Genomic DNA, 27304 nt, shown 5'->3' on the forward strand with positions numbered 1-27304 from the left:
TATTTATTTAATCTGGCAGAGCTAAGGCCAGTAGGCATTCTCTTCTGCTCAGCCAGACTCTCAATGTCTCTGTCAAAGAATGCTAGTGCTACTGGCTCTTCGCTTAGATATCATAGATGTCCTCACAGCTTCTTCAGGGCACCCATGGGTGTTGGTGATGTTTGTGCCACAAGGAGTTTCAACAGACCCTCTGCGTTTGTTAGTTTGAAACCCGTATCTCTAAACAAGAATATATTAAGTACATATACTGTTTTCGGTGTAAGAAAATCCTAATGTAAACAATAGCACGTGACTGAAGTGAGGCTTCATTGGCCGCTGTTTGGCACCATGGATTCTCAGTACGTGTTCCCGCCTACTGTTGTACATTCTGTTTCAGGTTAAACATTTCCCGTTACTCGTCAAGTAGGCCTAACCTCACTGCTATGCAATTGTTTGCTTAGGAAACATTTACTTCATAAATACTGTAATTAAAACTCACATAAGTTATTATATACATTTAAGAATATTTGTTTTTCTCCGCTTTTGAGAGGGTTTCCACTCTTATGTTTAATAACCACACACACTGAGGATGCAGAAGCCATACTTCAGCACCACGTGCTTATGTGAACAACTACGAGCTCAAGTGACACCAGCTTGTTACAAGAACAGACTACCTCGGTATTACTGTTGGTATTCATCCGCGTTCATAGTACATAACAAAATATAAAAGTAGCTTTTCTTTTACATAGCGTTTTACATATGAGTGAAGTCATATGTTTCATTGTATTTAACAACTAGAATTCAATTTTTTATTTTCAAATAATACAAGATGATAGTTTCCAAATACAGACTATATTTTCCTGCGTTGTGTGAGTGTTTCGACTGTGAGCCAATCACGGGTATGACAGCCACGTGCTTGTGTTTACAGTAGGATTTTTCTTACAGCGAAAACAGTATAGATCAATATTGCCATGAACCGTACTTAATGGCTCGCACCTGGCTTATGATAGGCCTGCACCTCGCGGAGAAAGTTCTTCCAAGAACAAGAAAGTCAATTCCAATACTTCTTGGTAATCATCACGTGGATAGGTTACTTCAAGTTGACTAAACACAAAATCTTTCACATCTGCGGTAACATCCTTTAGTTCGGCAGCAATATATGGTACTGCTACACCTGGCTTGTAATCAGTGAGCAGACTGTGCATGATGTTGGACCGGAACTTCTTAAACAGCTTAAACAGTAGGATCTCTGGTCCAGTTGATAGTCCCTTTGTGATATAGACACTAAATGCTTTTTCGAAAAGGAGCTCATGGATATGATGTCTGCACGTCAGATGTACGAGGGGGATCCAGGAAATAACGACCGTTTTGTTGTAATAATTAAAAAAATATATATTTATTTGAAAAAACATAGTCTGTTACATAATTGAAGCTTCCTTTACTTCTCTACATAATCACCACCTACATTTAAACATTATTTGTCGTATCTGTTCACTAGCTTTAGAATTCCCGTGTTATACTCCTCAGCCGCCAGTTCATTAAGTCAGGTGTTCACTGTCTTCTTCAACTCTTCATCACTTCCAAAACGCGTACCACCCAGAAAGTCTTTCAGCTTAGTGAAAAGGTGAAAATCGCTAGGAGCAAGGTCTGGACTATAGGGCGGATGATCAAAGATTTCCCAACCGAATTGGTCCAGCAATTGTCGAGTTGAAGCAGCAGTGTGCGGGCGGGCACAAATTTTGTGGTAGCCAAGATGTTGCGACACAATTTCACCAAGCAAAGAACGAGAAATGTCAGGAAAGGCAATATGCAATTCGTCGAGTGATGTGCGCCTGTCTTGCAAGATTCTGTCGTTCACTTTAGTCTTCAGGTCTTCTGTGATGAGTGATGGGCGTCCGGGTCGAGTTTCATCGTGGACATTTGTTCGCCCATTGTTGAACATTTCGCACCATTTTCTCACATTTCTTTCATTCATTATAGTATCACCATACACTTCTCTCAATTGCCGGTAAATTTCCGCAGGTTTCAAATGTCGGGCATTCAAAAATCGAATCACACTCCTCACCTCACAGTCGGCGGGATTATCAATCATGTCGTTCATTTTGAAGTAACACAAAATGCACAATGGCGACTTGTTGCAACCAGTACTCACAACATTATGAGAACACATGTTAAGGAAGCCAGTTGACCTTCAAACAAGGAAGGGGAGTCAGCTGCGCGGCGGGTATGCGCGAACGGTCGTTATTTTCTGGATCCCCCTCGTAGAACTTCTGATAGTTGAGTATGGCTGTACGACTTGAACGTATTACCCAATTACCCACATGTCAGAATGGCACATCCTGCATGAAATTAAACATCGTGGAGCATACCCTGAATATACTCTGGTCGCTCCAATTCTTGGCACATGTTCGTTTTTAATGGTGTACCACTAGATAAGAGGGTGGGAGATGCATATTTCCGAACTTTTTATTTTAGGCCATATAACGACCACCCTAATGTACACGAAAGGTGAAACACGGCATATGAGTGGTAGAAGAGGAGAAAGAATGAGCTACCAGAAACAGAGTTTGTTTCATGTTGATTAATGTCATACGAATATACCGAAACAGAAATTAATCTCAGACTAAATCTTATCGTCCCCACCATACCCATTGCTTGGTGGTATAGCCATGGCATATGATAAGGTCAGAGGACAGGTCTTGCCACCTATACTGAATGTATCTATGTATTTTTATATAAACAAGCACATTTATAGGACAACATTCTTCTTTCTCAACGGAGTCGAAATTTTAAGGTAAATATCAGTTTCGGGATTTTATGGAATAATATCCTCTATATCATATGTATGTATGTATGTATGTATGTATTTATTCACACTGCAATGGGTATATACCCAGTGGCAGTGGTAACTAATTACACTCAATAATGACAATAATAAACTTATTAATTAAAATACAATTAATAATAATAATACTAATAATTAATACTAACAATAATTTATAATAATAATAATAATAATAATAATAATAATAATAATAATAATAATAATAATAATGATAATAATAACAGGGAATATCCTAAATTAAATGAAGCACGATCACTTAAAGTAACATTTAAAATAAATCTAATATTTGTATCTTAAACCTAAGTTCGAACTAAAACCAACGAGTATGATATGTTCATATCTACACAAGTACCTTTCAACATTTCGCTGTCAACTCACTCACTGCACTGGAACTACGACACATTTCACTGGTTCTATCCTGATTTCACTAACACTTCAAAAAAATTTCACTGTTCAAATACTTTGCACTGCCACTATGAACTATAAAGCTTCACTGACAGGAACACGTTTCACTTACACAACACACTTCACTGACACAACATAATTCTTCACTGATACAACACTTCAATAACAAAATATTATTTACACCCTTTAAATACTGTGCATAATTACCGTCTATTAGTAAAGTCCTTAAGCCTATTTTTAAATACATTTTTGGTTGTTGGTAAAGCATTCCAGTCCCTGATAGTACGATTGAGAAAAGAAAACTTTCCAGTGTCCGTCCTCTGTCTTCTTTCCCTCAATTTATATGAGTGGTCGTTCCTTGAAGAGTAATTTGGCGGCTGCAACCTAATTTTTTATTTCTCTCCAGGCAGGCTCATCTCTGTATGTTTTGAACAGTGCGCATAATCGAATTCGCATTCTCCTGTCCGTGAGTGTGTCCCATTTTAATGGTGAATTTTTCCGACAACACTTGAGAGCTCGTTTTTTAATCTTTTCCAGTGTCTTAATATGTTCTATTCTGTAAGGATCCCAACATGCAGCACCATATTCCATTACTGGACGTACTAGTGATTTATATGCAATCTCTTTGGATTTATCAGAGCCTTTTCTTAGTACCCTCATCACAAAGTGTAATGCTCTCCATGCTTTTCCCGCTGTGTCTGTAACGTGTTCCCCCCAGCCGAGATCGCTGTTAAATGTTATTCCGAGTTATTTACATTTGTTAACAACCATTTAAAATTTAGCATCGTTTCATAAAAATTCCGTCAAGATAATGGCAAATACATTTTAATTCCAAAAATTACAAAATGTACTTCAATAACATGGGCGGTTTTTTTACCAGGTATAGGTACAAACAAAAGAAAAATAAACGCAAGTTATATAAAATCCCTTTACTACTGGTAATATCTGAGTCACTGCAACTGTCATTATTCATCAATGATCTCACAAATATACGTTTATTCAATATTATAATTTTAGTCCTTATTTGAAATACACTTCATTATTTTGAATATATTTCCCTTCCAATATTTATTCCAAAAATGTCGAATAATTACCATGTAGAGCTCAGATGCCATACTATGCCTTACCAACAAACTGATATGGTCATGCTTATTATCAACTGCTCTTCAATAATAGAAGCAGAACAAAGATACATTACTATTAAGCAGCGTAACATGCTTTAATATTGCCATTGTTTTACTTGGAAATTATTGGTCACATTTGTATTTGCATAGATTTATATTGCGTGTAAATCACACAAGTGAACAGAAAGCTAGGAGAAGGTAACAGATTTGCAACATTAAACATCACTTCTGTTATTCTTAATTAATTATTACAAATTACAATTCAATTACTTTGTATACAGAAAATATTGTAAGACGTGACTGCCACATTTACAACTGCTCATCTAAGTTTGTTACGATGGAGCTACATCTGCCCTACCACATGAAATCGAGGTAAATTCATAGAAGACGGGCACCTGGTTGGATGTACTAAGTATTACAAACTTTTTTACTTTAGAGTTAAAATGTTAGTGATTTTAGTGACTTTTATATGTTAGTTCTAGGTTTTTATACGAGGTGTCGCCGTGATGTTGTTTCAATTTGATTGGTTATAGTTGTCATTTGTTCTAGAATTTTCGTTAATTTTGAATGGGTAATGACGTTTCAGTTGTTCTTGGTTGTTTGACGTGAGTGTTGTTATACTGTTTGCTGGCTAAAGCTATTGGAAGTTTGTCATTTTATGATTTTCCTTCAATTTGATTGGTTATAGTTGTCATCATTTGTTCTAGAATTTTCGTTAATTTTGAATGCATAATGACGTCACTAAGTTGTTCTTGGTTGTTTGACGTGAGTGGTGTTATATTGTGTCTGATGGCTAAATTTATTGAAAGTTTGTCATTTTAGGATATCTGTGAAAGATGTGTGAACACAGAACAGAGTATTAAATTTTGTGTCGATTTTGGTTTATTCTTTCGCTGGTGAATAAGAAATGTGTCGATTGTTGAGGAGAAAACTGTTCCTATGGTTCCAAGGAATTATTTATTGAATTTTTCGTACAAGTTAAGGTGTAATAAGAGTTCAAAGAGAATTTCATATTGTGTAAATACATGGTTTAGTTATGTGAACTTGACTATGACAAAGTGTTGGTTTAGTTCTTTGTTGGCTGCATGGTTGAAGTTTAGATTGCCTTAAGGCCTGTGTCATAATGGAAGTGATGTTAAGTGGTTGTCATTGAAGACGCCAATGAGGATTGAATTTTTTTTTGATGAGATGATAAATTATTGTTTTGTTTTGTGTTTTAGCGATTTGTGGGGTAAAGTGCGGACGAAAACTGCCAGAAAAGTACTACCAACTATGAAGTTCGAATGCCACCAAACACCATAAAAATCAAAGATGAATAATTAAACATATTTTCATTTTTTGTACGGATTTTTCTTCTTTAAAAATATGAGTATATGTTTGATTTTCCATATTTGATTTTGTGATATTTGGTGACATTTGAACTTCATAGTTGGTAGAACGTTTTGGTAGTTTTCGTCAGCCATGTTGGATTTTGTCCGTCTTCTAGGAAATTATCGAAATCGAAAACTATGGACGTGCCTACGCTCTTGTAGAAAAATTCAACTTCTTGATGTTATGTAGGAGAGTCATTAAAATATACAGGGCATTAGCAACAAATTAATATTAATTTTTTTGCAAAAAAGCATTGTGATTGAAGGATATCTTAAAATTCAACTTAAACCAGCCATCATTATCAGCTCATAAAATATTATTACTGATCATAAAAGAAGCACATAACACGTGACATGAAGGCAAACACGACAACCAACTCCAGATTTTAATTTCTTAGTCTATATACTGGAAGGTATACATATATAACTTTGTCATATACATGTCGCATATATAAATTAGAACCAGTGACTTTCAATTTACCTCTGATAAGAGCTTCTTCTCATCAGTATCAGTATTATCATTCCATTGTATAGCCAAAGGGTCGACCTCGGGTTCCTCCTTAATTACTTCCATCACGACTGCAACAGACATTTTAAGTGTTGAAGTCTGCAGAATGCAAGGTGCTGAAAGGGACTTACTCGCAGTGGTGACAATATATATGTAGAATATATGTGAATGTTCATATGAGAAGGGACTAGTTTCTGGCACACAATTTTCGAGATAATTGCTAATGAAGGAAAATGGGAAACATTTGTTATTTTCGTTTCTCACTTCTTTGTGTAAATTGAGCACAGTATAAGCTTCAAATCATAGGGAAGTTGGTACACTGAGACATTTATACTTAATTCGAAGGCGTAAGTTAAATGGCTCAGTTATCACTGAGAAATGTGTTCATTCGTTACTATAAAACAATTTACATAGCAAATAAAATATTCTATCATCAATGGACTGAATGACCTTGTCCTTAACCTCTGTATATATATTTGCGTTAATCCTTTGTCAGGAGATAAGAGGAAGGTCTGCGAAATACGAACATTAAGGGCACGAAAAAGGGAAGCAGGAATGATAAAAAATCACTGATATGTCTTTTTAACCAGCAGACATACAACCTTGAAATTTAGAACATTGGTACATTTCTAGAACTGGATTAGGCTTTTGATGCCATTTTATTGTTTAAGGTGTTAGGTACAGCTTACAGCAGTAATACTTTTGGATATATTCAACATTTTTTTCGTCCATTACTGTATCTTGTGCAATAATGAAAATTGGTATGTGCAAAACACTGTCCTTCTGCTAAGTTATATGAAAAAAATATATATATATATATATGTGATTAAAAAAACTTTTTTTTTTTTTTTTTTTTTTTCAAAATTAGAAATGGTGGCAGTTCACTCTGCAGTGATGAAACGTTTCCCTCATAACTCATAAACTTGTTCACTTTTTCATGTTCTCTCTATTTTATTTTATTGCTGAAACTCATATTTATAACATCATGCTCTTTCAACTACATTTCTTAATAAATAATATCTTTTTTATTTCGTGTTAGAAGAAAATATTGATATTTGACCATTTTTTATCAGACAATCTATCAAAGGTAGAGGAGTGATCTTGCATCATATTGTTGATATGACATGTAATAATACACACAAAAGATTTCATCACAGAATGATTTATAGTTTTTTTAGTTATGTGGGAAACGCTTCATCACTGCGCAGTGAACTCAATTTTGGGGGAAAAAAAAAAGTAAATAATTTTTTTTAAATCCTAAAAATATATTTTTCATATAGCAGAAGAACAATGTTTTAAACATACCTATTTTCATTATTGTACAATATATATAGTAATGGAGGAAAAAATGTTTAATATTTCCAAAATTTTGCTGCTGTAAGCTGTATCTAACCCTTTAAAGTTTTGTCCCCTAAGGTAGTGTAGATGTTGAGAAAAGGTGTGGGTTAAAGTTTAAAAAATTCACTAATGTCTTGAATTAGCCGACAAAAAGCCATAAAATTTAAAATGAAGGTTACATTCTACAATGTGGGTTAAATACTTTTTATACATTTCTTAATATCACACAATAATGTAGACTTGCTGCAGAGGACGCAGAAGGGGATGAGGAAACTCTTGTCCTCCAATCGACAAAATTTTATACCTAGAAGCTTTTGAGGTCACAGAATGCGAATGTGACGGTATTTTGTGCGAATTTTACCCCAAGTGCTTGAAGAGGGTCAGAAATTGGTGAAAAATAAAAATGTGGTATCAGGGAGAGATGTTTAAATATACAAATAAAAACATGTCTGCTAATTTAGTATGACAGATGATTCAGTGCAATGGCTAAAAAAAACCGACATTAAATAACGCAGATACACATAAGCATACTAAAAATATGTAGATATTTAACAAAGGCAAATGGGTATCTGTACCTGACTGCACAGTCGGTGTGTATAATAACCGTGGAGGGAGTAAAGGCCCATTCAAAATGAAAATGCAAACGTTAGCGCAACTCAAGACATAAACACATGGTATCATTCTCGATGATAACGTAAGCGTTAACGCTAGAACTCAGCACGGCCTCCTATAGAATTATAGAATTAACGTGGAAAGGTTATGTGTAGACCAAAGAATTTGTAATGAAGTATTACAAACTGGTGTAGAAACTGCTTACTGAATTACCTGATGAACAGTTTCAGTGTTGCCATTTTAGCGGTTTTCCCGCTAAATCTATTTTTTTTTGGATAACCGTCTCGTGGGTAAAATTATATTATCCCGCTTAGCGGGAATACTAGCGGTTTTTAATCTTTAAAGTTTCTGCCTAGATCAAGGGTTTCTGAAATGAAATTCATATTATACTAAAAGCCAGGTTATGAACCGACTAAACCGGAAGCAACGTTCTGTTGGTCTCTTTCTGAGATCTGTTGCCACATAGTGGGGAGAGATTCAAAGCGTGTTCAGCATTTGTCACCGATATGTTTAAAATAACTACTGTATATAGATCTCGATTACACTATCAATACTATTAGTAAATAAAATCACTGTTTTTAAGAAAGCACGAGCTAATGACGCTGGTACGAAATGCGACTCGTAATGCACGTGGTACTGCAAATGAACTGGCTACACTGTCTCCGTGATTCCGTTGCCAGATTTTCGTTAGCAGACGACATTTTCATGCGAGGTCCAATGAAAAGCTCCGTTCTCGTTCTCCCCTCCATCCCCCACACTCAACATGTCATCACTGCACAGGCTACCCCTCTAACCCGCACTTTCCTCTCGCCAATTCAACTACTTCCCGTTTCGTCGGTTCATAACCTGGCTTTTAGTATAGCATTATAAGCGGCTTTCATAATTACATTTAATTCGTCCAGTGTGTGTTTTGTGAAATAATGGATGTGTTAATGTAGTGATAATTCCATATTACATAATTATGTTACCGTTTAAAACCAGTTTCAACTAGTAAAAACTAATTTAAGCAAATAAAGATAGATATAAATTGAGTTTTCGTATGATCTAGAATCAGTGTCAGGTTAAGTTTGGTTTGATCAGGTTTTTGTTTGGTAAAAGCCTTAAAAAAAAAAAAAAAAAAAAAAAAAAAAAAACAACCAAACCAAACCTGACCTGTCATTGGTTCTAGATCTTACGAAAATTCGCTTTCTATCTATCTATATTTTAAAACTACAGTAGTTGTTACTAGTTGAAAGTGGTTTTGTCGAATTTTGGATTTTAACGGTAACATATATAATGCAATAAGAATTTAAATATGTTAAGTCTGTGATAAAAGTGTTCAAAATTGCTTTATAGCGCCACATTGGCAATGATAATAGTGTCCAATATTCGTTATATTGGCGCGTGGATGCACTATCTCGACCGTTGTTAATATTATTATTATTGAATAATACGTATACATTAAAAGCTAGAGATATTTGTTAGAAAATCGCGAGTTTTCGAAAGCCATCTAGCGGGATTATACGAACAACTGTTGGCAACACTGAACAGTTTCCCAGAGTACAGTAGTCTATATATTAGGAAACTATGGAAATTGCAGCAAATAAAATTACGTAACTGACGATGCAGCTGTACAATTCACGCAAGTTGCATTACCTTCTCTTTCTGCCGTTCGTCTCTTGAAGGCCAGAAAATCTAAGCATATGAATTCAATGAATTTTGAAACCTACCGAATATTGTGGGTGCTATTGATGGTAAACATATCATCATCCAGGCACCCACAAACTCAGGATGACAATTTAGCAACTATAAAAAGACATTTAGTATCGTACTAATTTTGGTACGTGATGCAAAATATTTCTCTACCCATATTGATGTAGTACCGTAAAACGGGGTGAAGGTAACCAATTCTGAACTTTGCATAACTGTGGCGTCCAGGATTATTATTATTATTTTTTTTTGTGAAAGTATATAAAGAAAGGTGTGTATCTGAAGAATAGAATTTAATCAGAGCAAACATACTTTCGCTATTACAAATAGTCTTAATTAACACACAAGTATTTCATGTTGAAATAAGTCCTTTAAGGCATGGGATGAAGGTGACCTTATGAAAATGAAGGTTAACCATTGCTTTTATACCACAGTGATTAAAACACCAAGAAAAGAGTACCCAGGAGCTATACACAACACATAACACCTTATCAAACGTAATTTTTATTTAAATTTCAATTTTAACAGAGCAATTTCTAAGAAAAGTACCATAATTGATTTCAAATACATTAAAAACATTAGAAAATTTTAAACAAATTTATAATTACAATAAAATACCGTATGTGAGTAGCTATTATGACCCCAGTTCCACTTTTACATTTCAGTGAACATTGTCCTCATCTAACATAAAATTAAAATATGATTTCTGTCGTGAGGTTAGCCTTTTAGGAGCAGAAACCTCACTTAATACTCTCACACCATCAACTTTTACGAAAGAAATATCTTCCACGTTTGGGAAATGAAATGCACCTGGAATCTTATTACTACGGCGCATGAATTTGACTTCTAGGTCACCACTTTCATTCATCTTCCCCATGACTTGACCCACATAATAAAGGACACTTTTTTGTTTGTTTGAATTTCACCAACACAAAGTCATTTTCTTTCGACACTGTCGCAGAATGTGGAGGTTCTTTTTGAGCAGTTTCGGCAGCTCTTCTTGTATTGGTAGTCAGTGTCAATGACTTTCCAGGGGAAACAAATAACTTTCTAGCTGATCCTGATTGCTTGGATACTGGTATTGAAGTGGCACTCTTATTCTTCAGAGGAGAGTCCTCTGATGCAACTGATTGACCAGGAGTCAATGTCAGTCGTCTTCTGGCTTTCTTGTCTGTATTACAGCCTGATGAAGTCTGCACTGGATGTCGCTGCTGGCTCTACAAGTGTTTCTTTATCATCGTAGGAGTGTCACGGTGTTTCGAAGGTGTGAGTGTTTCTTTCCTGGGAATTCTTTTTAAGAGCTTATCTAAGTTCAGAGGATGGATTCCTGTGGCTTCAAAGCCACTGATAATATTCTGGTGCATATTTGGCACTTCATTGAACAACTGTTTAAACAACTTTGGAAACAAGCTCTTTTCCACAGCAGAATGCTTGGAGTGACATTTCTTCCAGCTGTTTAGGATTTTCCTCCATGCTTTCTTTAATGGTCCAAAAAAGCTGATATCTAGAGGTTGGCATAGCTGAGAAGCATTGGCTGGAAAAGACACAAAAAAAAATATTGCTCTTCTCATGCAGCTGAAGCACTTCCTCATTAAAGTGTGATGATAAATTATCACCTATGAGGGCTTTCTTTCCAGGGAGACGACTAGCATGTGGGAGGAACATAGATTTGAACCAATCTGTGAACGTGATTGTATCAAACCACCCATGCGAAGTTCTATTGTAATGTGTCCCTCTACTGCAGCACGGTTTTGTACAAAATAACTGAGCTGATGTGTACACCACGTACGGTGGAAGAGCAGTTCCATCAGCTGACACACACATCATAAATGATACGGAGCTTTTAGAATGATTTATAACATTGTCAGGATACTTAACACCCTTCTTGAAAATCATCTTGCGTCTTCCTGGGTCGTCTGACAAGTTGCTTTCATCGTAGTTGAAAACATTTTCTGCTGGTAACCCTTCTATTGTGTCAGAAAGATTTACATGATATTCCCTAATTACATCTTCACTGACATTAGCCCTTGCTCTTTTAATGTTGTTTGCCAGGAGCTCTGACAATTTTTCAGAATGTCGCTGCAAAAAGTTTTTAGCCCATTCAACACCAAGCATGTTGTTTACAAATTTCTTTTCTTCCCTACCTATTCTGTCCAGATATCCCTTAGCAAACAACCTTACATCAAGGGTATTTAAGGGAAAACCCAAAGATGCACATGCCAGCAAGCAGTTTACCATTATATTTACTTCACCAGCTGAAAAAACCATTGGACCACCGTACGATTTTGCTTTCATTCCATGCACCCTATTGAAAAGTGTTCCCTTTTGGAATATGGTACTTCTCACATGCCCGTTTCATGCTCAATTTTCCATCTAAATAGTCTTTTAGAGCATCTTCTAAATCTTGTTTACTATATTGGCAGTTCTGTTTATCAACTGATACATACTTCCTAAGCATTTTCAACTAACACTGTCTTGAGACTACAAAAAAAAAAAAAAAAAAAAAAAGGGCAAAAAATAAGTTTCTAACTTCAAAATTGTATCTATACATCAGTACTATAACAAATGCAGTGAATTCCTACTCCCCAAGAAACATGTAAATTTCCGTTTTTTTTCCCCCCCCTCCAGTAGACTACTAAGTAATTCTGGATAGGAAACCAAATTATGTGTATGTTCAGAAATGCTCAAAGATGCTGAAATCAATGATTGTGTGATAATATCCTCTCTGGAGTTACCTGCAGCTTTAAAGTTTATCCCATGTACAAAAAATGTTAAATATTGTAGATTTAAATAAAATATTCTAGTTGAAACGAAACATATTTTAAAATTTTGTCAATATGTCAAATATGAAAAGGAAAGTACAATATATAAAATACCATTTTTAAAAAAAAAGAATAGAAATTTTACTTCCGCGCATTAATGGACTCTGAAACTTATTCGGGAGTTTTGGTCAACTTCACCTCATTTTACGGTAGCATACGGATCACAGACTGATGGTGGAATTTTGATATATTCACAATTTGGGTACAAATGAAATAATGACTTGCGCCCTTTACCACCTCCAGTATCTCTTCGGCAGTTAGGAACTCCTAGCACATTATTTTCTTGGAGACAAAGCTTTCCCACCGGGAGGTCATGTGCAAACCATACCTTAAAAAAGTAAAAAGAAAATTCCATGTTTTAAAGTCTTAAACTGTACCTAACCCTTTAAAAATTGCCTATGTATGCATGCTTCGAACATGTATGTATGCAAGAACCGCCCTGAAAAATAGCAAACATTGTAAAATTGTGACGTAATGAAGGAAATACTGTATTCGTACCGGTACCATAAGAATGCAAAGAAATAAGGCTCCAATGATAATTAATTATACCGAAGGCAAAACTTTCAATATCGGTACTCACTGATTGATACTTATACCCGCCCTGCTTATACCCACCTATGAAATATGAACAAAAAAAAATGAACCCAGTCAGTAATATCCTCACTTTCACGTTAAGAATGTAAGATACATCATTCCAGACTCTGGAATCACGATCATATGTGCCGTGACTACGAACTTCAAGGAAAAGTAATATACTAAACCAAGATAAGAGAAAAAAATAAAATAAATATGACAAGAGATGTACAAATTCCCGATTATTGGAGCAATACCGGTGCGGTCTGCGGTTTAATTGAACATAATTTTATTAGTAATTGATTAAATGGCGATCTTACTCGTGATAATTGTGTAAGCATCTGCGGCAGGGTTCTCTTGATAGATTAGTGGGCGGTTTGTCCAAGTATTGTTAGAACACTTAACGACTGTTAAACCTTCAACAGTTTGTTAAATACAGTTTTTCCACTTGTTCAACACCATTTGTTCTTAACCGTTTGTTAACTTTAAATGTAGGATTTCAGGCCGTTAACTCATTTAACAAACAGTTAAACATGGCGGATAACACCACAGCTGTTCAGACAAAAGTTGTGAAAATAACATGTAATGTTTCTCTTTGAGGAATGTTTAAAGTAAGGGCCGGTTTCACCAAGCTTCAGTAAATCAGTCCTAATGAAATGAAACATTAATTAGTACTGAACATTAAAATATTTACACGAGTACGTTTATATGTGCGCTGTCTCCGTAGAATTCCAGCCGAGCAGCTATATGTGCCTCGTCGCGCTGATTACGTCTTGACTTTTCGATGGAGCAGTCAGCAGCGAGTTGGGTTGCCATCCCAGGGGCCCGTGTTCGATGCTCGGCGATAACTTTTTTTTTTATTACGGTAACTAATTTTTATACATGTTACCTTTCTTCATTTTTTTAATTTTGTGTAGTGGAACGAATTATTTCGCAACTCTGTCTCCACTAGGAGAATTTAAAAAAACTCTTGGGAGATCGATTTTCTTCCCGAAATAAAACAAAGATAAACAAACAAATTCAAGAAAAATAAAATAAATACACATGTGGATCTAATACTTCTTCCACATGCCACCGGCGTCTATCACTGCTTGGCATTTTCGGATCATTGAGTCCACCAGATCGCGGAAATAGTTCTGGTCCTTAGCGAAATCTTTCCAGGTAGCCAGAAATTGATCCCAGAACTGATATGGATTTTGAGGTGGGATGTCTCGATATTTGTCAATCCTCCTCTTTTTCATGCTTTTCCGTGAACCGTCTTTGAACGTTTATGGCGGTGTGCGCGGGGTGGTTATCCTGCTGGAAAATTAAATTTCCATCGGAAAGAAGACGATTATAAATTCCAACAATCCAGCTCTTTCGCTTCTGTTTTAAAGACAGTGCAAACATATCTTATCGCTAGCTATAATATAATATTCTAATAAATGAAAGTTAATATACCAATTAAGTTTTGTTATGTTTGAATGCACATTATGTATTAATTTACTAATATTTCCTAGGTACTGGTATGTAGTTATAATAATCACTTTCATGTCTTAAAATAAAACTCAGTTGTATGTTACCTAGTTGACTAGTTTCAGCTTTGTCTCAGCCGTTTTTATGATATTCTAACCTATAATCAGTTTCTTCTACAATTTTGAGTACCGGTACCACGATCTTCGTGACGCGGTATTTTTTGTGAATTTTTGTGTCATTCAAATTTTCAAAATGATCGGTTTTTAAATAGTTAACATTATCTCCATTTGACTCTTAATCTTCGAGCAGTTCCAGATGTAACAATTCTGCGTTGAAACGTTCCGCCATTTTATATTGCAACTAAAGAATAATTAAAAATTTTAAGACGGAAATTTCTATTTAATGATAGTTTTACTGGTTCGTTAGGCTGAAGATGCTTGGTGATATACAAAAATGATTTAATGAACCAGTATATAAATTAATGAATCATTAAAACCTTAATGAAGCTTTGTGAAACCGGCCATAAGACTGGTAATATATAATTTAAAAGATATTTTGGAATATTAATATAGGGAAGATAATCTTTATAAGTCAACTGATTATCATACTGACGCTTAATTCGATGCTGAGCTATTATCCATTTAATATTGAGGAAATGTGCGATCTCAACGTGGCAAGAAATTGAAGTCAGATTTGAATATCCTACAAACAGAAATAGGCCACTTGTTCCAATTCACCAGCTACTATTAACTCTAGATTCTATGTTACTGGCTCTTCAACTATAGCCGATATCAATAGTACTTCAAAATACGCAGTTAGTAAATAATAAAATGTTTCAGCAGCAATTGCTTCTTTAGGACGAAATTACATATAATTTATACATGGACCTGAATTAGAGAATTTTATATGACACAAAATTCTCCTCGGGGTTTTGTGTACAGTTGACTACACACATTCGTGTAATTATTATCACCTGGTGGTCATAATGCTGAGATTTTTCTAAACAGAAATTCATATTTAGCATTATAAAATATAACCATACTTATAATTAGTATTATTATTATTATTATTATTATTATTATTATTATTATTATTATTATTATTATTATTATTCAATAGTAGTCAATGCAATTTTCATTCATCAACTCTCTGTACTGCATGAATCATGGCTACTGTAACAGGTTACGGTTTTACACATATTTCATGACTTATTCTACAGTACAGAATCTAAATAATAATATCAGCCAATAAGAAGTTGTCTTACATATGCAAGATCATTACCAACTGCTGTTGAGTAGTTAGAATAGTATTAACGACAGTTAAAGTTAAGTGTTGGTTATTTTAAACAAAATTATGTTGGAAAAATGAAAAACATCTTAACAAAGCGTTAAAAATAAACCAGCTGTTAATTTAACATTTGTTAAGCCAAATTAAGCATTACTTGGAAAAACTGACCATACTTGTTGTAGTTCTGCGTATCTGCTGCGTACACTGTTCACGTTCCATTGTATAATATCAATAATCTCGAGGAGTTATAGCATGACGGTGGCTTTACTGGAGATTTTCTTTTCTGATCTTTTCTATGACTTTGTGCCTTAGACTGCGACAGCTTACTTTTCGATTGTGGTAACTCGCTTTCAGTACGTCGCCCTCCTGATCCTGATCTCGATCGAGAGCGGGTTCTAGATTTCTCATCCCGACGAGGAGTGCGACGTCGTGACGCCCTCACAGGCACCGAATCTGTCTGGGATGTCACAGTGACTATCTTTTTTGGCTTATAAGGCCTGATTTCAAGACCAAAGCTGTCCGAGTCGTCAGTCTGAGTGGTCGCGTCAACAAATGTCTGGGCTGCGGTTTCAGTTCGCTTCCCAGTTAGATCTTCAAGAGATGGCGTTTGAGTTCCCATATTTATGCCCTCCTTTGCTTTCTGCAATACTGAAGCATACGATTTTTCTCGACGTTCCTTTTCGTCTTCAAGAAAACGTTTACGCGCCTCGAAGAAGGTAATATTGTCTTTTATCCGGAGTTCTAGAATTGCCTTCTCTGTGATATATTTCGGGCAGTCTTTATAATTTGAGCTATGGTCCCCATCACAATTGACACAGTGTACGGCGTTGGAACATGGGGAATCTCCATGGTCACCACTGCCGCACTTCGCAGATATGATGTTGTTCGTGCACCGTTTCTGAGTATGTCCGAATCTTTGGCACCTAAAGCACCGCACTGGGTTCGGAACATACGCTCGGACAGGGACACGCTTATATCCAACAAACATATATACTGCGGTAGGACAGATGTTTCAAAGGTCATGAACACAGTGCTGAGGTGATAAGTCCGTCCATCCTGCTTACGTAACAAACGACAAGCCTTGGACACGGACTGTTCCGCGAGCTCTTGTATCTCGACGTCAGACAAGCCATCCAGAGCATCTGTGTGTACCACTCCCCACGTGGTATTCAGCGAGGAGTGTCTTTCTACCTTTATAGGGTAAGAGCCCAGCAACTTCGCCTTCAGCAGCGTCTCGCTTTGTTTGGGAGACAATGTCTCAACCAGTAAGCTGCCGTTGCGAAGTCTAGTTGCGTTCTTGACCTTCATCACAAGACTGTCGAGTGCGCATCTCACATAGAATCGGCTAATGTTCTTCATTGTTTTTTCTGTTCCGTCTAATGTCATACTAATAAATTTCGGAGGCCGCATTTTTACGTTTATGTTTGCACTGTCCGTGTCCATAGCCATATTTGTTTCTTGACCGCCAGTCGTTGTACTTTGTCTCTGATCTTTTTTTGTTTGCTTCGGTGGAGAGGATCAGTGCGTAGAGGCCATTTTGATACTGCCCCCCCCCCTGCGAAACCGTCGGCGTCAGCCTGCCACCGGGAGGGGCATAAGAAAATGACACCTAAAAATTCTTCACAGTCTGTGTCGGCCATGGGGACCCCCCCCCCCCACAGACCGATCCCAAGCAACCCATCTCACGCAATTTACCCTTCAAACTGGACATTACACAACTAATGGCAAGTCTTACACCAGAGGGGTGTCGCAGTTTTATGCCCCTACCACGGGAATAAGAGCCTGTGGCTCCCCACTCTACACTGAACACAACTGCCGGACTACTCGGCCAGCTCCGACCCAAAGCCGGAGCAATCCCTGACAGCACGCAGCTTCAGGGGACTTGTGGTTGATTACACTGCGACACCCATTTGTCAATGTTAACACGTCGGAGCGATATATTCGCCCCGGGGAGCAGAGTCGGTCACCGGAGCGTCTAAACCCCTCCGGGCCCCCATTGGGGCTCTACGCGAATGTACATGACTACTGGTCAGGGCTCCGCATCTAGACTTTCATATAGGGGCAGTATGAATGGTCCACTATTGCTTCGTTGCTGGGCGCCCTGTCGGGCCGCACAAGTTGGAAGTCGCGCTCGAAACCGTGGGACAGGACCACGGAGATAGGATAGATCCCCCCTGGTGAGATGGGAGTTATAAGCCTAAGAACCTTAGCCTAAGAATAGATATAAGGAGTAGAAGGAGAAGAATGAAGCCTCATCAGGCATCCTTAACAAATCCCATCATGGTGGCAGACGTGGCAAACTAACAGCGGGGATGGAGAGGTGAAAATGGCTGTGATGATGTGGTGGGCGTTCCGCATGCAATGTTGACCGGCGAGGAGAAATAGAGCGATGAAAAAGACGAGAGAACGAAAAGGGCTGGGTGGTGATAAGGCCATTAATGTCCGAAAAGAAAAGCACGAGAGTCACCATTACATCCCCCGGTCACCAGTGGCGTGCGCAACCTATTGCATTAGGGTAGGCTCTTCATGTTTGCATGCTACATAGGTATACAACTTACAATATCTCGAACATATTGATAATTTGATATAATTTTAGTGAGTTCTGACATCAAACCAGAGCAGCAGCCAGAAGGAGGGTAAGAAAACAGAAACTTCCGGAAACTAATGATAAAATAAATTGGTAATTAAATAAATCATACCTTATTTACTTAAAGGTGAACTCCATTCTGCGTTCCTTTTTAGAAAACTCCTCAATGACATCGCTGTGGAATGTAGGGGATTTTCAGATTTCTTTCAGCTTTTTCTTCTCAATGGACATCAAGGCTAAACTGCTTAATCTTTCTTGCCCTTGAGTTGATCTTTGAAGTGATTTAATCCGCTTAAGGGCAGAAAATGACCTCTCAGCAGATGCAGATGTGCTTGGTATGGTCAAAACCAGTAGGGTCAATTTGTACAATTCGACAAATTCTGTGTGGAGTTGTTTTGATTTTAAATGTGTCACCAGTTCATGAGGGTATTTTCCACGAAACTCTTCCATTGAATATAGGACTGTCAATTCATTTTTTAGACGAACTATATCAAACACTGCACTGTGCTTTACATTCAGCGCATCCAGGGCGGAATTAGGAAAATTTAATTTATAAGACTGAAATTTCTTTGGATCAAGCAATGAAATAAATTCCAACTGAGGGAGATTTCCAAACCTATCTGTAATATGGTTTGTCACATTGTCTATTTTTTCAAAAAATACTCCTGTATTTTATGACATCATTTTCCAGGCATTTTCTTTTTTGCGGCACTTCTTCACATTCGACTTCATTACAAACATCACTCCATAATGCATCAAATCTGTATCTCTCATGTAGAACAATAAGTTTTGTTTCATTAACCTTTTCTACACAATACAGAATATCCAAATGCTTCGTTTGAAGAATGTTGTACAGAATGTCAATGTATGCATAGATCTTTGATAACACATTTAGAAGAAATTTGGTCTCAAACTCTGAAAGGAAAGACAAATATCCACGCGCAAGAGCAACAGTTTCACTTTCCCAGTCTGATGAGTTGTTGAGTATATTTTTAAAAAAGTCCACCAGCAATTTACGGTTCTCCTTTACAATATTGACTATTCTGGAAGAGAAATTTCATCTTGTGGGTGCATTTCTTGGAATTATTCTGTTGGAATATTCAGTAAGAGCATGCGCGCGTTTTGTAGACTTGGAGAAGAAGCTACTTAGTCCATTCAATGTCTGAAAAAAAGATCCGGCACTCCTTAATACTCATAGCTGACTGAGATAAGACTAGATTTAGGACATGACTGAAACAATGAACAAATAGAGCTCTAGGATAAATGTCTTGAACTGTGGTTTTAAGTCCATTTATTTCTCCAGCCATCTCTGCCGCACCGTCATATGTTTGACCAACTAATTTGTCTCTAATATCATAAGATCCCACTATGTCCATTACATGATTAAATAAACCATTACAGGATCTATCTGCACTCACATCAACGAAGGAAATAAACGTTTTTTGAACCTGTGCTGTCTGGTCATGGACATACCTGAGAGTGGTGGATAGTTGTGATTTGTTGCTTACATCGGATGTTTCATCTAAAATAACTGCAACATGCTGGGCCATGGAAATGTCATTCTTAATAGATTCCATCAACACGCCACTGATAGCAGCTATCAGGTCATTTTGAATTCTGTTAAATGTTGTAGACGACTCTACATGTTCTCGAAGAGTAGTGTCGTAGCTGCTCAACAAATGTAAACATTCTATATAGTTGCCTTTGTTAAGTGAATCTTCACTTTCGCCATGCCCTCTGAACGGCAGTACTTGCATGGCTAAGAAGCACGTTGTGTCGATTAGGCTTTTCATTATTTCTCTGTTCTTCTTCACCATTTCATTGTGACGCGCCACATCCGATTTCAATTGTTGATCAAGTTGGGTGTCAATACGAACACTTCCAAAACAAGAAAGCTGAACAACCGAACGCAAATGACATTGCGATCGTTCGTGTTTGACAATGGCATTGCTGAGATTATTTAAATTATTATAACCCTCTTTGTTCCACACACTTTGTTCGTTACAAATTAACGGTTAGCACGTCTAGCCGCGAAACCAGGTGGCCCGGGTTCGATTCCCGGTTGGGGCAAGTTATCTGGTTGAGGTTTTTTCCGGGGTTTTCCCTCAACCCAATATGAGCAAATGCTGGGTAACTTTCGGTGTTGGACCCCGGACTCATTTCACCGGCATTATCACCTTCATCTCATTCAGACGCTAAATAACCTAAGCTGTTGATAAAGCGTCGTAAAATAACCTACTAAAAAAATCGTTACAAATTAATAAGCATGGCCAGCAAAATAATGACTGCATCCTGTTAGCTAATTAGTTTTCACATATTGGTTCACATTGAAATAACGTAAATATTCTCTACTCTTTTCTTTATGTAAAAACTTAAAGTTCGGAAGCGCCGGCACTGGTCTTCCCCCCACAGTTACAATTTCAACTTTTTCGTTCAATGATCTACAACCGAAAGTCTTTTTAAAAATCTGTTCAATTATACAGTGATCTTTGCCATATTACAACAATATCGCACTAGTTTTACCTCACTTTGTTTAAATAAACTCTGTAACACACTTACTTTACCAATAGAAGTTCAAATAAACACTATAATACAGTAATTTCATCACCAAAAGCGCTTTCATTAGCGCCTACCAGCCTAACGTACTATGGCAATGGGCAAGACACGTAAATCAGGGCGCATGCGCCAGCTGTTCTAATGTACTGATTATGAAGGGAACCACTACGCTCACTGCAGGGCCAGGGAGGCTCAGCAAGCCGAGCTGCCCAACTCTCCAGTGACGAAAGATGACGCGAGAGCGAGCACACAGCGGACAATAATTGAAATGCGACGTACAGTACCAACCAAAAGGAAATGAAAATAGGATGCCAAGCCAAAATTTGCTGAAATTAGTTAAGGACTCTGCAGACTTTCTTAAATTAACAGTATTACTTTTAAATACAAATTTAATAAATTTCTTCCTGTCTGTCTGGGTAGGCGCAGCAGACCTAGCCTACCCAGAATGTATGCCACTGCTGGTCACCAACTTGGCGCAACCCACCTCGACCAACGTGTTAGTGGAGGCGAGAGTACGAAACAGAATTACTCTAATAATTAAAAGCATTATTGATAAGTTTGAGGTGCATGGAACGATTTGTAATATTCACAAGTCCTGCTTCGTCGCATCTCGTGTTGAAAAGGTTTGTTACTTCTCCACAGAAGTCTGCTACACAATGTGCACATGAAGCGAAGATTAGCAGTATAAGTGTACGACGATTTCTGAAAGCTGCTAAGTGGAAAGCTTACATCCCACGATTACTGCACGCCATTAATGACGAACCTGAACATTGAATGCAATTTTGCGAATGGTATCAGGGAATGGTAACTGCAGAACTATTTGTGGCAAAGATAATGTGGTCTGATGAGGCCCATTTTAAACTTAATGGAACAGTAAATCAGGATAACTGCGTCTACTGGGCATCGGAAAATCCGCATGCTCATGTGGACAAGGCGGTAAATCTACCAAGGGTTCATGTGTGGGGCTAGGGGCTTAGTAGGACCCTCTTTTTTATGGCACTGTCACTGGCAAAGTGTACCTCGAAATGTTACGCACATCAATTTTATCAGGTGTATGTGCGCTTTATGGAGCTGACGATGAGGTCTTCTACCAACAGGACGGGGCGCCACCACACTACCACCTAGCCGTACGAGCTTTCCTGGATGACAATCTGCAGGAACATTGGATTGGACGAAGAGGGCCCATTGAGTTCCCCCCAAGGTCGCCAGATCTAACCCCTAAGGATTTTTAGTTGTGGGGAACTGTGAAAGATCAAGTATATCGACGTAAGCCGCAAAAAATTGGAGGACTTTCGCCAGGAGATTACAGTGGCATGTGCAGCGATCTCCATTGAAACACTGACCAAAGCAGCTACGGCAATCGCTAGTCTTTGCGTTGTGTCTGGTCGCCAATGGCGAACATTTTGAACATCTAAAGTAACCGTGAACTTAAATGAAGACAGCACTACATGTGTGATCAGTATTTAAATATAAAACAAACACATAATAAATAGTTTTCGTTCCTTAAGTACTGTATACATTTATTTGTTGGACTCTGTATTTGTGAAACGTGTTAACAAGGTAATACATTGGCCACTCTTTTGCAAATGTGAGCAATAAGTTCCTCAGAATAGAAAAAAACAGTGGGATTAACACCAATTTTTCTACCTCAGCTCACAAGGCTAAAGTTTACTCAGACGTGACTTGAGCTCCATGTGGCTGATTTCATATCTGGTGAAGGGCCTTGGGATGACATCCCCGACTCAAACCCTTGTATTTGAAAATGTGTTGAGTGATTGAGCACACTGTCTGCAACTAAAAGCACTTCAATATGAAAGACTGAAGCGAACCTTCAAAGAAACAATTGCGGAATTTCCACTTAGAAACGTCTGTATTGCAAAAATTGGATGTAACAGATTTTTTAATAAGTAAAATGAATGGAAAATTAATCTAATACAAAATTAGGCAGAAGCAGTGAGTTCATATTGCTACTATCTTAATATTTAAAACTGATTATGGCATAAATATTTTCTTTTAGAATCTGTGACAACAAAGACTGACCTAGCGAACACTAAATATATATCATATCATAGCGAGGAACACTTTCACAAACTTTGAACTGATAGTAATAATGGGGTTGAGTTACGTACAACTGCGTACTGGAATAATCCAGTCATCAAGACCATATATTGCAAGTGCAGGTAGCATCTTGTGTTTAGTTTCAGGGATAATTTGTCAGCGTGTATGTGTGTGTGTGTGTGTGTGTGTGTGTGTGTGTGTGTGTGTGCAGTCGTTGTGTAAAGTCAATGCTAATTTTTTTGTTTTCTTCCTTTATATCAGATGAGGGCCCGGTTTCTTCAACCTTTGTTAAATTATAACAGTGTGTTATTCCATTTTAACTGTAAATTTAACAGTTGAAGCATTTCTTCAACTACTGGTAGTACTAACAGGCTGTTAAAACCTATGTTAATTTAACTGCCCAATTTCATGCAGTTAAATCATTTAACTCTCTGTTAGCATAGAAGTATCCAATATGGCTGGTGCGTTAGATGCTGAACTTATATATCTGGATTATTTAGAAAATTATATCCACGAATACATAAACAGAGCGGATGATTTCTGTGATTTGACAGACCAGAAGTTCATACAAAGGTATAGGCTATTTTCTGCCAAGCCTCACTTTTCGCTTTCAACTTAGATCCGTTTGTTTGTTTATTCTCATTAATTGGTTTATACTGCGAAATAATTTGCAGCAGAAGGCTTCTCTCGAACGAAGAGAAATTAGTCCCACGATTTCTTTTCGTTCCAGTGTTTTCCATTTCACAACAGCAATACCAATACGCCGCTCCACGCTATTGTGATACAGACGAGGAAATAAGCTGAAATCAAACCTGAGAGAATAGAAAGACTTCTATTCTCTATGAATTAAACAACGGAAACAAGCGAGAATCACAATTGTCAGAGTTCAGAAAACAGAAGTGAGCCTATACTTCGTTATAGGTAATGGTTAAACTCTAGAATCTCTGGTCATAACAGAGAGTTAACAAACAGAATGTTAAAATGTGAAATGTAAAGTCGAAGAAACGCAATATTTTCAACTGCAATTCATACTTTTAACTTACAGTTAATTAACACTATGTTAGGTGCATTTTAACAAAGGTTGAAGAAACTGGGCCAAGAAGTTACTAAAATCCCACCTGAGTTGCTTATGAGTGTTACCAAGACATCTCCTATGCACATGCTAAGATTTTATTGCCGCAGGAGGCATAATTTTTAAAGGAAATATACTATTACTTGTTTTACATAGAATATCTGTTTATCCTTCCAGAAAATAAATGAATACTAAACAAGAAAACTAAGTTTATGCAAGAACCGATTTCGAATTTTGCTGTTGCGGCTGCTGCACTTACCCAATTATCAGCCGCGATCAGGCAGACCATAAATAAAAAGAATCTCACTGTATTCCTGTATTAAAACTCCCAATTTTCCAGCTGGAATTTACACAGACAATAATTAAATATTAATGCTGATCTACGTGTATATACATGATTATGTCATTTTAGCGTAGACAGATAATTTAAAAATATTCCGAACATACATGTCAAAGGCATTTCGACTGTGAAAGAACATACGTTTATACTTAAAGGTCCCCGAGAATTCTTTTCATATACAGAATGGTTACAAAGTCCCGTTACGTCATACCAGTATCAATGTTATACATGTTTTTATAGTCTTATGATGTTTATTGGTATGTGTATTTCAGATAATTAATACCCAACACGGTCAATACACATGATTACATCATCGACGAACGCATTACAATAGCAGTTGAGTTCACGACATGCTATGAACTGGAAAGGCGATAGAAGAGGTGCGCAGAGACTTCCAACAGCAATTCAGACGTCAGGCTCAAGCACAAGAAAAGACCTAATTACACCCATACCGACCAATGTGTGTAAACGAATTATCGGACACTGACTTAGTGCGAAGGGTGAATACATGTGCAGCTCTACTAACAACATTTGACACCATCCCAAAGCAAAGTAAGATGATATTTAGTGAGGAGTGGGCCATACTAGAGCTCTCAGTCCAGGAGTATGGTGTACTGGTGTAAGAACAATCCAGACTTTTCATGAAGTCGAGCAGAATCCTCCCCATACCATGATATGGGTGAACCCAACTGCTTGCCATAATGCGCTCTTCGATGGTGTAATCACCATTATCTGAAACACACATTAGACATACCAATAAACATCATAAGACTACAAAAACATGTATAACACAGATACTGGTAGGAGTAACGGAACTTTGTAACATCCTGTTTATTGCATTAGAATGATATCTTGGCTGTGTTTAGACGGACAAGATTTCAGAGATATCCCGGTTGTGAAAAACAGTTTCCACAGATATCGCATTTAAATCGCCTTTGTATGTGTTCATGACTTTATAACTGTCAATGCTGAGATACACTTTCCACGCACTTCACACACCACTCCTTTGCCTTTGTTTATGAGTGCATGTTTTTATACGTGTTCCAATTGAGAGTAACACATTCTACACACACATCGCATTTGAATGACATTTCGCCAGTGTGTATGCGTGCACGTCTGTTTAAATACGTACAAGCTGAGAAACACTTTCCACACACATCGCATTTAAATGAGCTTTAGACCGTGTGTATGAGTGCATGTTTGTTTAAATGTGCCGTAACTGTGAAACAATTTTCACACACCTCAAATTTGAATGGCTTTTCGCCTATGTATGCGTGCATGTCTGTTTAAATCTGCAGAAGCAGAGAAACACTTTTCGCATAAATCGCACTTATATGGCCTTTCGCCTGTGTGTATGCGTCCATGTTTCTGTAAGTGTTCCAATCGAGAGAAACGCTTTCCACAAACTTCGCATTTGAATGGCTTTTCGCCCGTGTGAAGGCGTACATGCGAATTGAAATTTGAAGATGTTGAAAAACACTTCTCACACACCTCGCATTTGAATGGCCTTTCGTCGGTGTGTATGCGTGCATGTCTGTTTAAATCCCATGTTCTTCTGAAAGACTTCCCACAGACATCGCAACGAAATCGCTTCCCGCGTGTGTGGAGGAATGCATGATTCTTTATATCACTCAACGTTAAGAAATACTTGCCACAGAACTTACATTTGAATGACTGTTTTATAGTGTGTGTATGGGAATGAGCTTTCATAGATTCCAGTGATACAAAACCCTCGCTGCATTTACTACATTTGATAGAATTATGGCTCACGTCTCTAATGTTTGAAGAGTCTGGTCTGTTGCTACCACACTGTCCCAATTTGTCTTCTTCACGATCAATGCTGCCGTGTTCTTGTGACACACTCTTCCCAACACTACCCACAATGCTGAAATGAACATAAAAATTTATCGGTCGGCAATGCAATTAATGTGGTGAGATCTAAATATATTACTCATTACATTATAAACAGATATATATCAGTCAAAACAGGCGAATAACCTTTTTATTTTCGTTAGTGTCTTGGTTTTCAGAACTGTGTTGGGGTTATGTGCAGCACTGGTTCAGAAGATGACGTTGGATAGACTTTACCTCACTATTTCTTAGATACTGTTCAATCATTTTATACACTACAAGAGTTTTAATTCTGATTTGTGACATTATTCGTAATAACTTCTAGATGGTTATCATTGCTTTAATACACTAAATAGATTTGGATTTCACCTTTGTAGACAGTTCTGCATCGGAATTTGTTCTTCAAATTCCTAATTTGTCTTTTTGCTTGCATACAAGTGAGCTGTGTGGGAATATTTACGTGCTGCCAACTGTAATTTCACATACCGTGATGACTTGATTCGCTGGGGGAGGGGTGGGGACAACGAAACATCAATCTACAAAACGTATCAAGTCACCCCGTTTTACTGTACCACATATTCGATTCTGATATATAATTTCTTAATTGTATCATAGTTACAATCTTGTAGGAGGTGTGTATAATTATATTCTAACTCAGGTGAAAGTTGCTTATGTCTCGCCCACTATAGATGCATAGGGCAGTTTTACACTAAACATATTTAGTATAACTTGGTGCTTGTGGGCCATCCCAAACCCCGATCTTCACCACTAAGAATGCCAGTCATATACCAGTCAGTCAAGGCCTTCTGACAAATAAAAGCAATTGACAATAG

The 27304-nt window shown here is 37.3% G+C and overlaps 2 protein-coding genes across 8 annotated transcripts in view; both read right to left on the reverse strand.

Moving 5' to 3' along the window:
- Positions 1-13662, reverse strand: part of LOC138693347 (zinc finger protein 665-like) — a 31433-nt gene extending 17771 nt beyond the window's left edge. For 2 of the 6 annotated variants that reach the window (XM_069817260.1, XM_069817265.1), the window contains exons 1-3: positions 13586-13662; positions 12927-13020; positions 6205-6302 (exon numbers count right to left, since the gene is read on the reverse strand). In XM_069817260.1, the coding sequence (XP_069673361.1) occupies positions 6205-6302; positions 12927-13020; positions 13586-13606 (213 nt within the window). In that variant the 5' untranslated portion in view covers positions 13607-13662. Of the gene's footprint in view, positions 1-6204; positions 6303-12926; positions 13021-13307; positions 13386-13585 lie in introns of those variants that run through there. The other 4 variants (XM_069817261.1, XM_069817262.1, XM_069817263.1 and 1 more) reach the window with 4 other exon arrangements.
- Positions 13663-21446: 7784 nt separating this feature from the next.
- LOC138693067 (zinc finger protein 345-like) overlaps positions 21447-27304 on the reverse strand; it is a 54305-nt gene continuing 48447 nt past the window's right edge. Inside the window, exon 5 of one of the 2 annotated variants that reach the window (XM_069816640.1) lies at positions 21447-25352. In XM_069816640.1, the coding sequence (XP_069672741.1) occupies positions 25349-25352 (4 nt within the window). In that variant the 3' untranslated portion in view covers positions 21447-25348. Of the gene's footprint in view, positions 26506-27304 lie in introns of both variants that reach the window. The other variant, XM_069816637.1, reaches the window with a different exon arrangement.

The sequence above is a fragment of the Periplaneta americana genome, chromosome 17 (genome assembly GCF_040183065.1).
Source record: "Periplaneta americana isolate PAMFEO1 chromosome 17, P.americana_PAMFEO1_priV1, whole genome shotgun sequence".
Lineage (NCBI taxonomy): Eukaryota > Metazoa > Arthropoda > Insecta > Blattodea > Blattidae > Periplaneta > Periplaneta americana.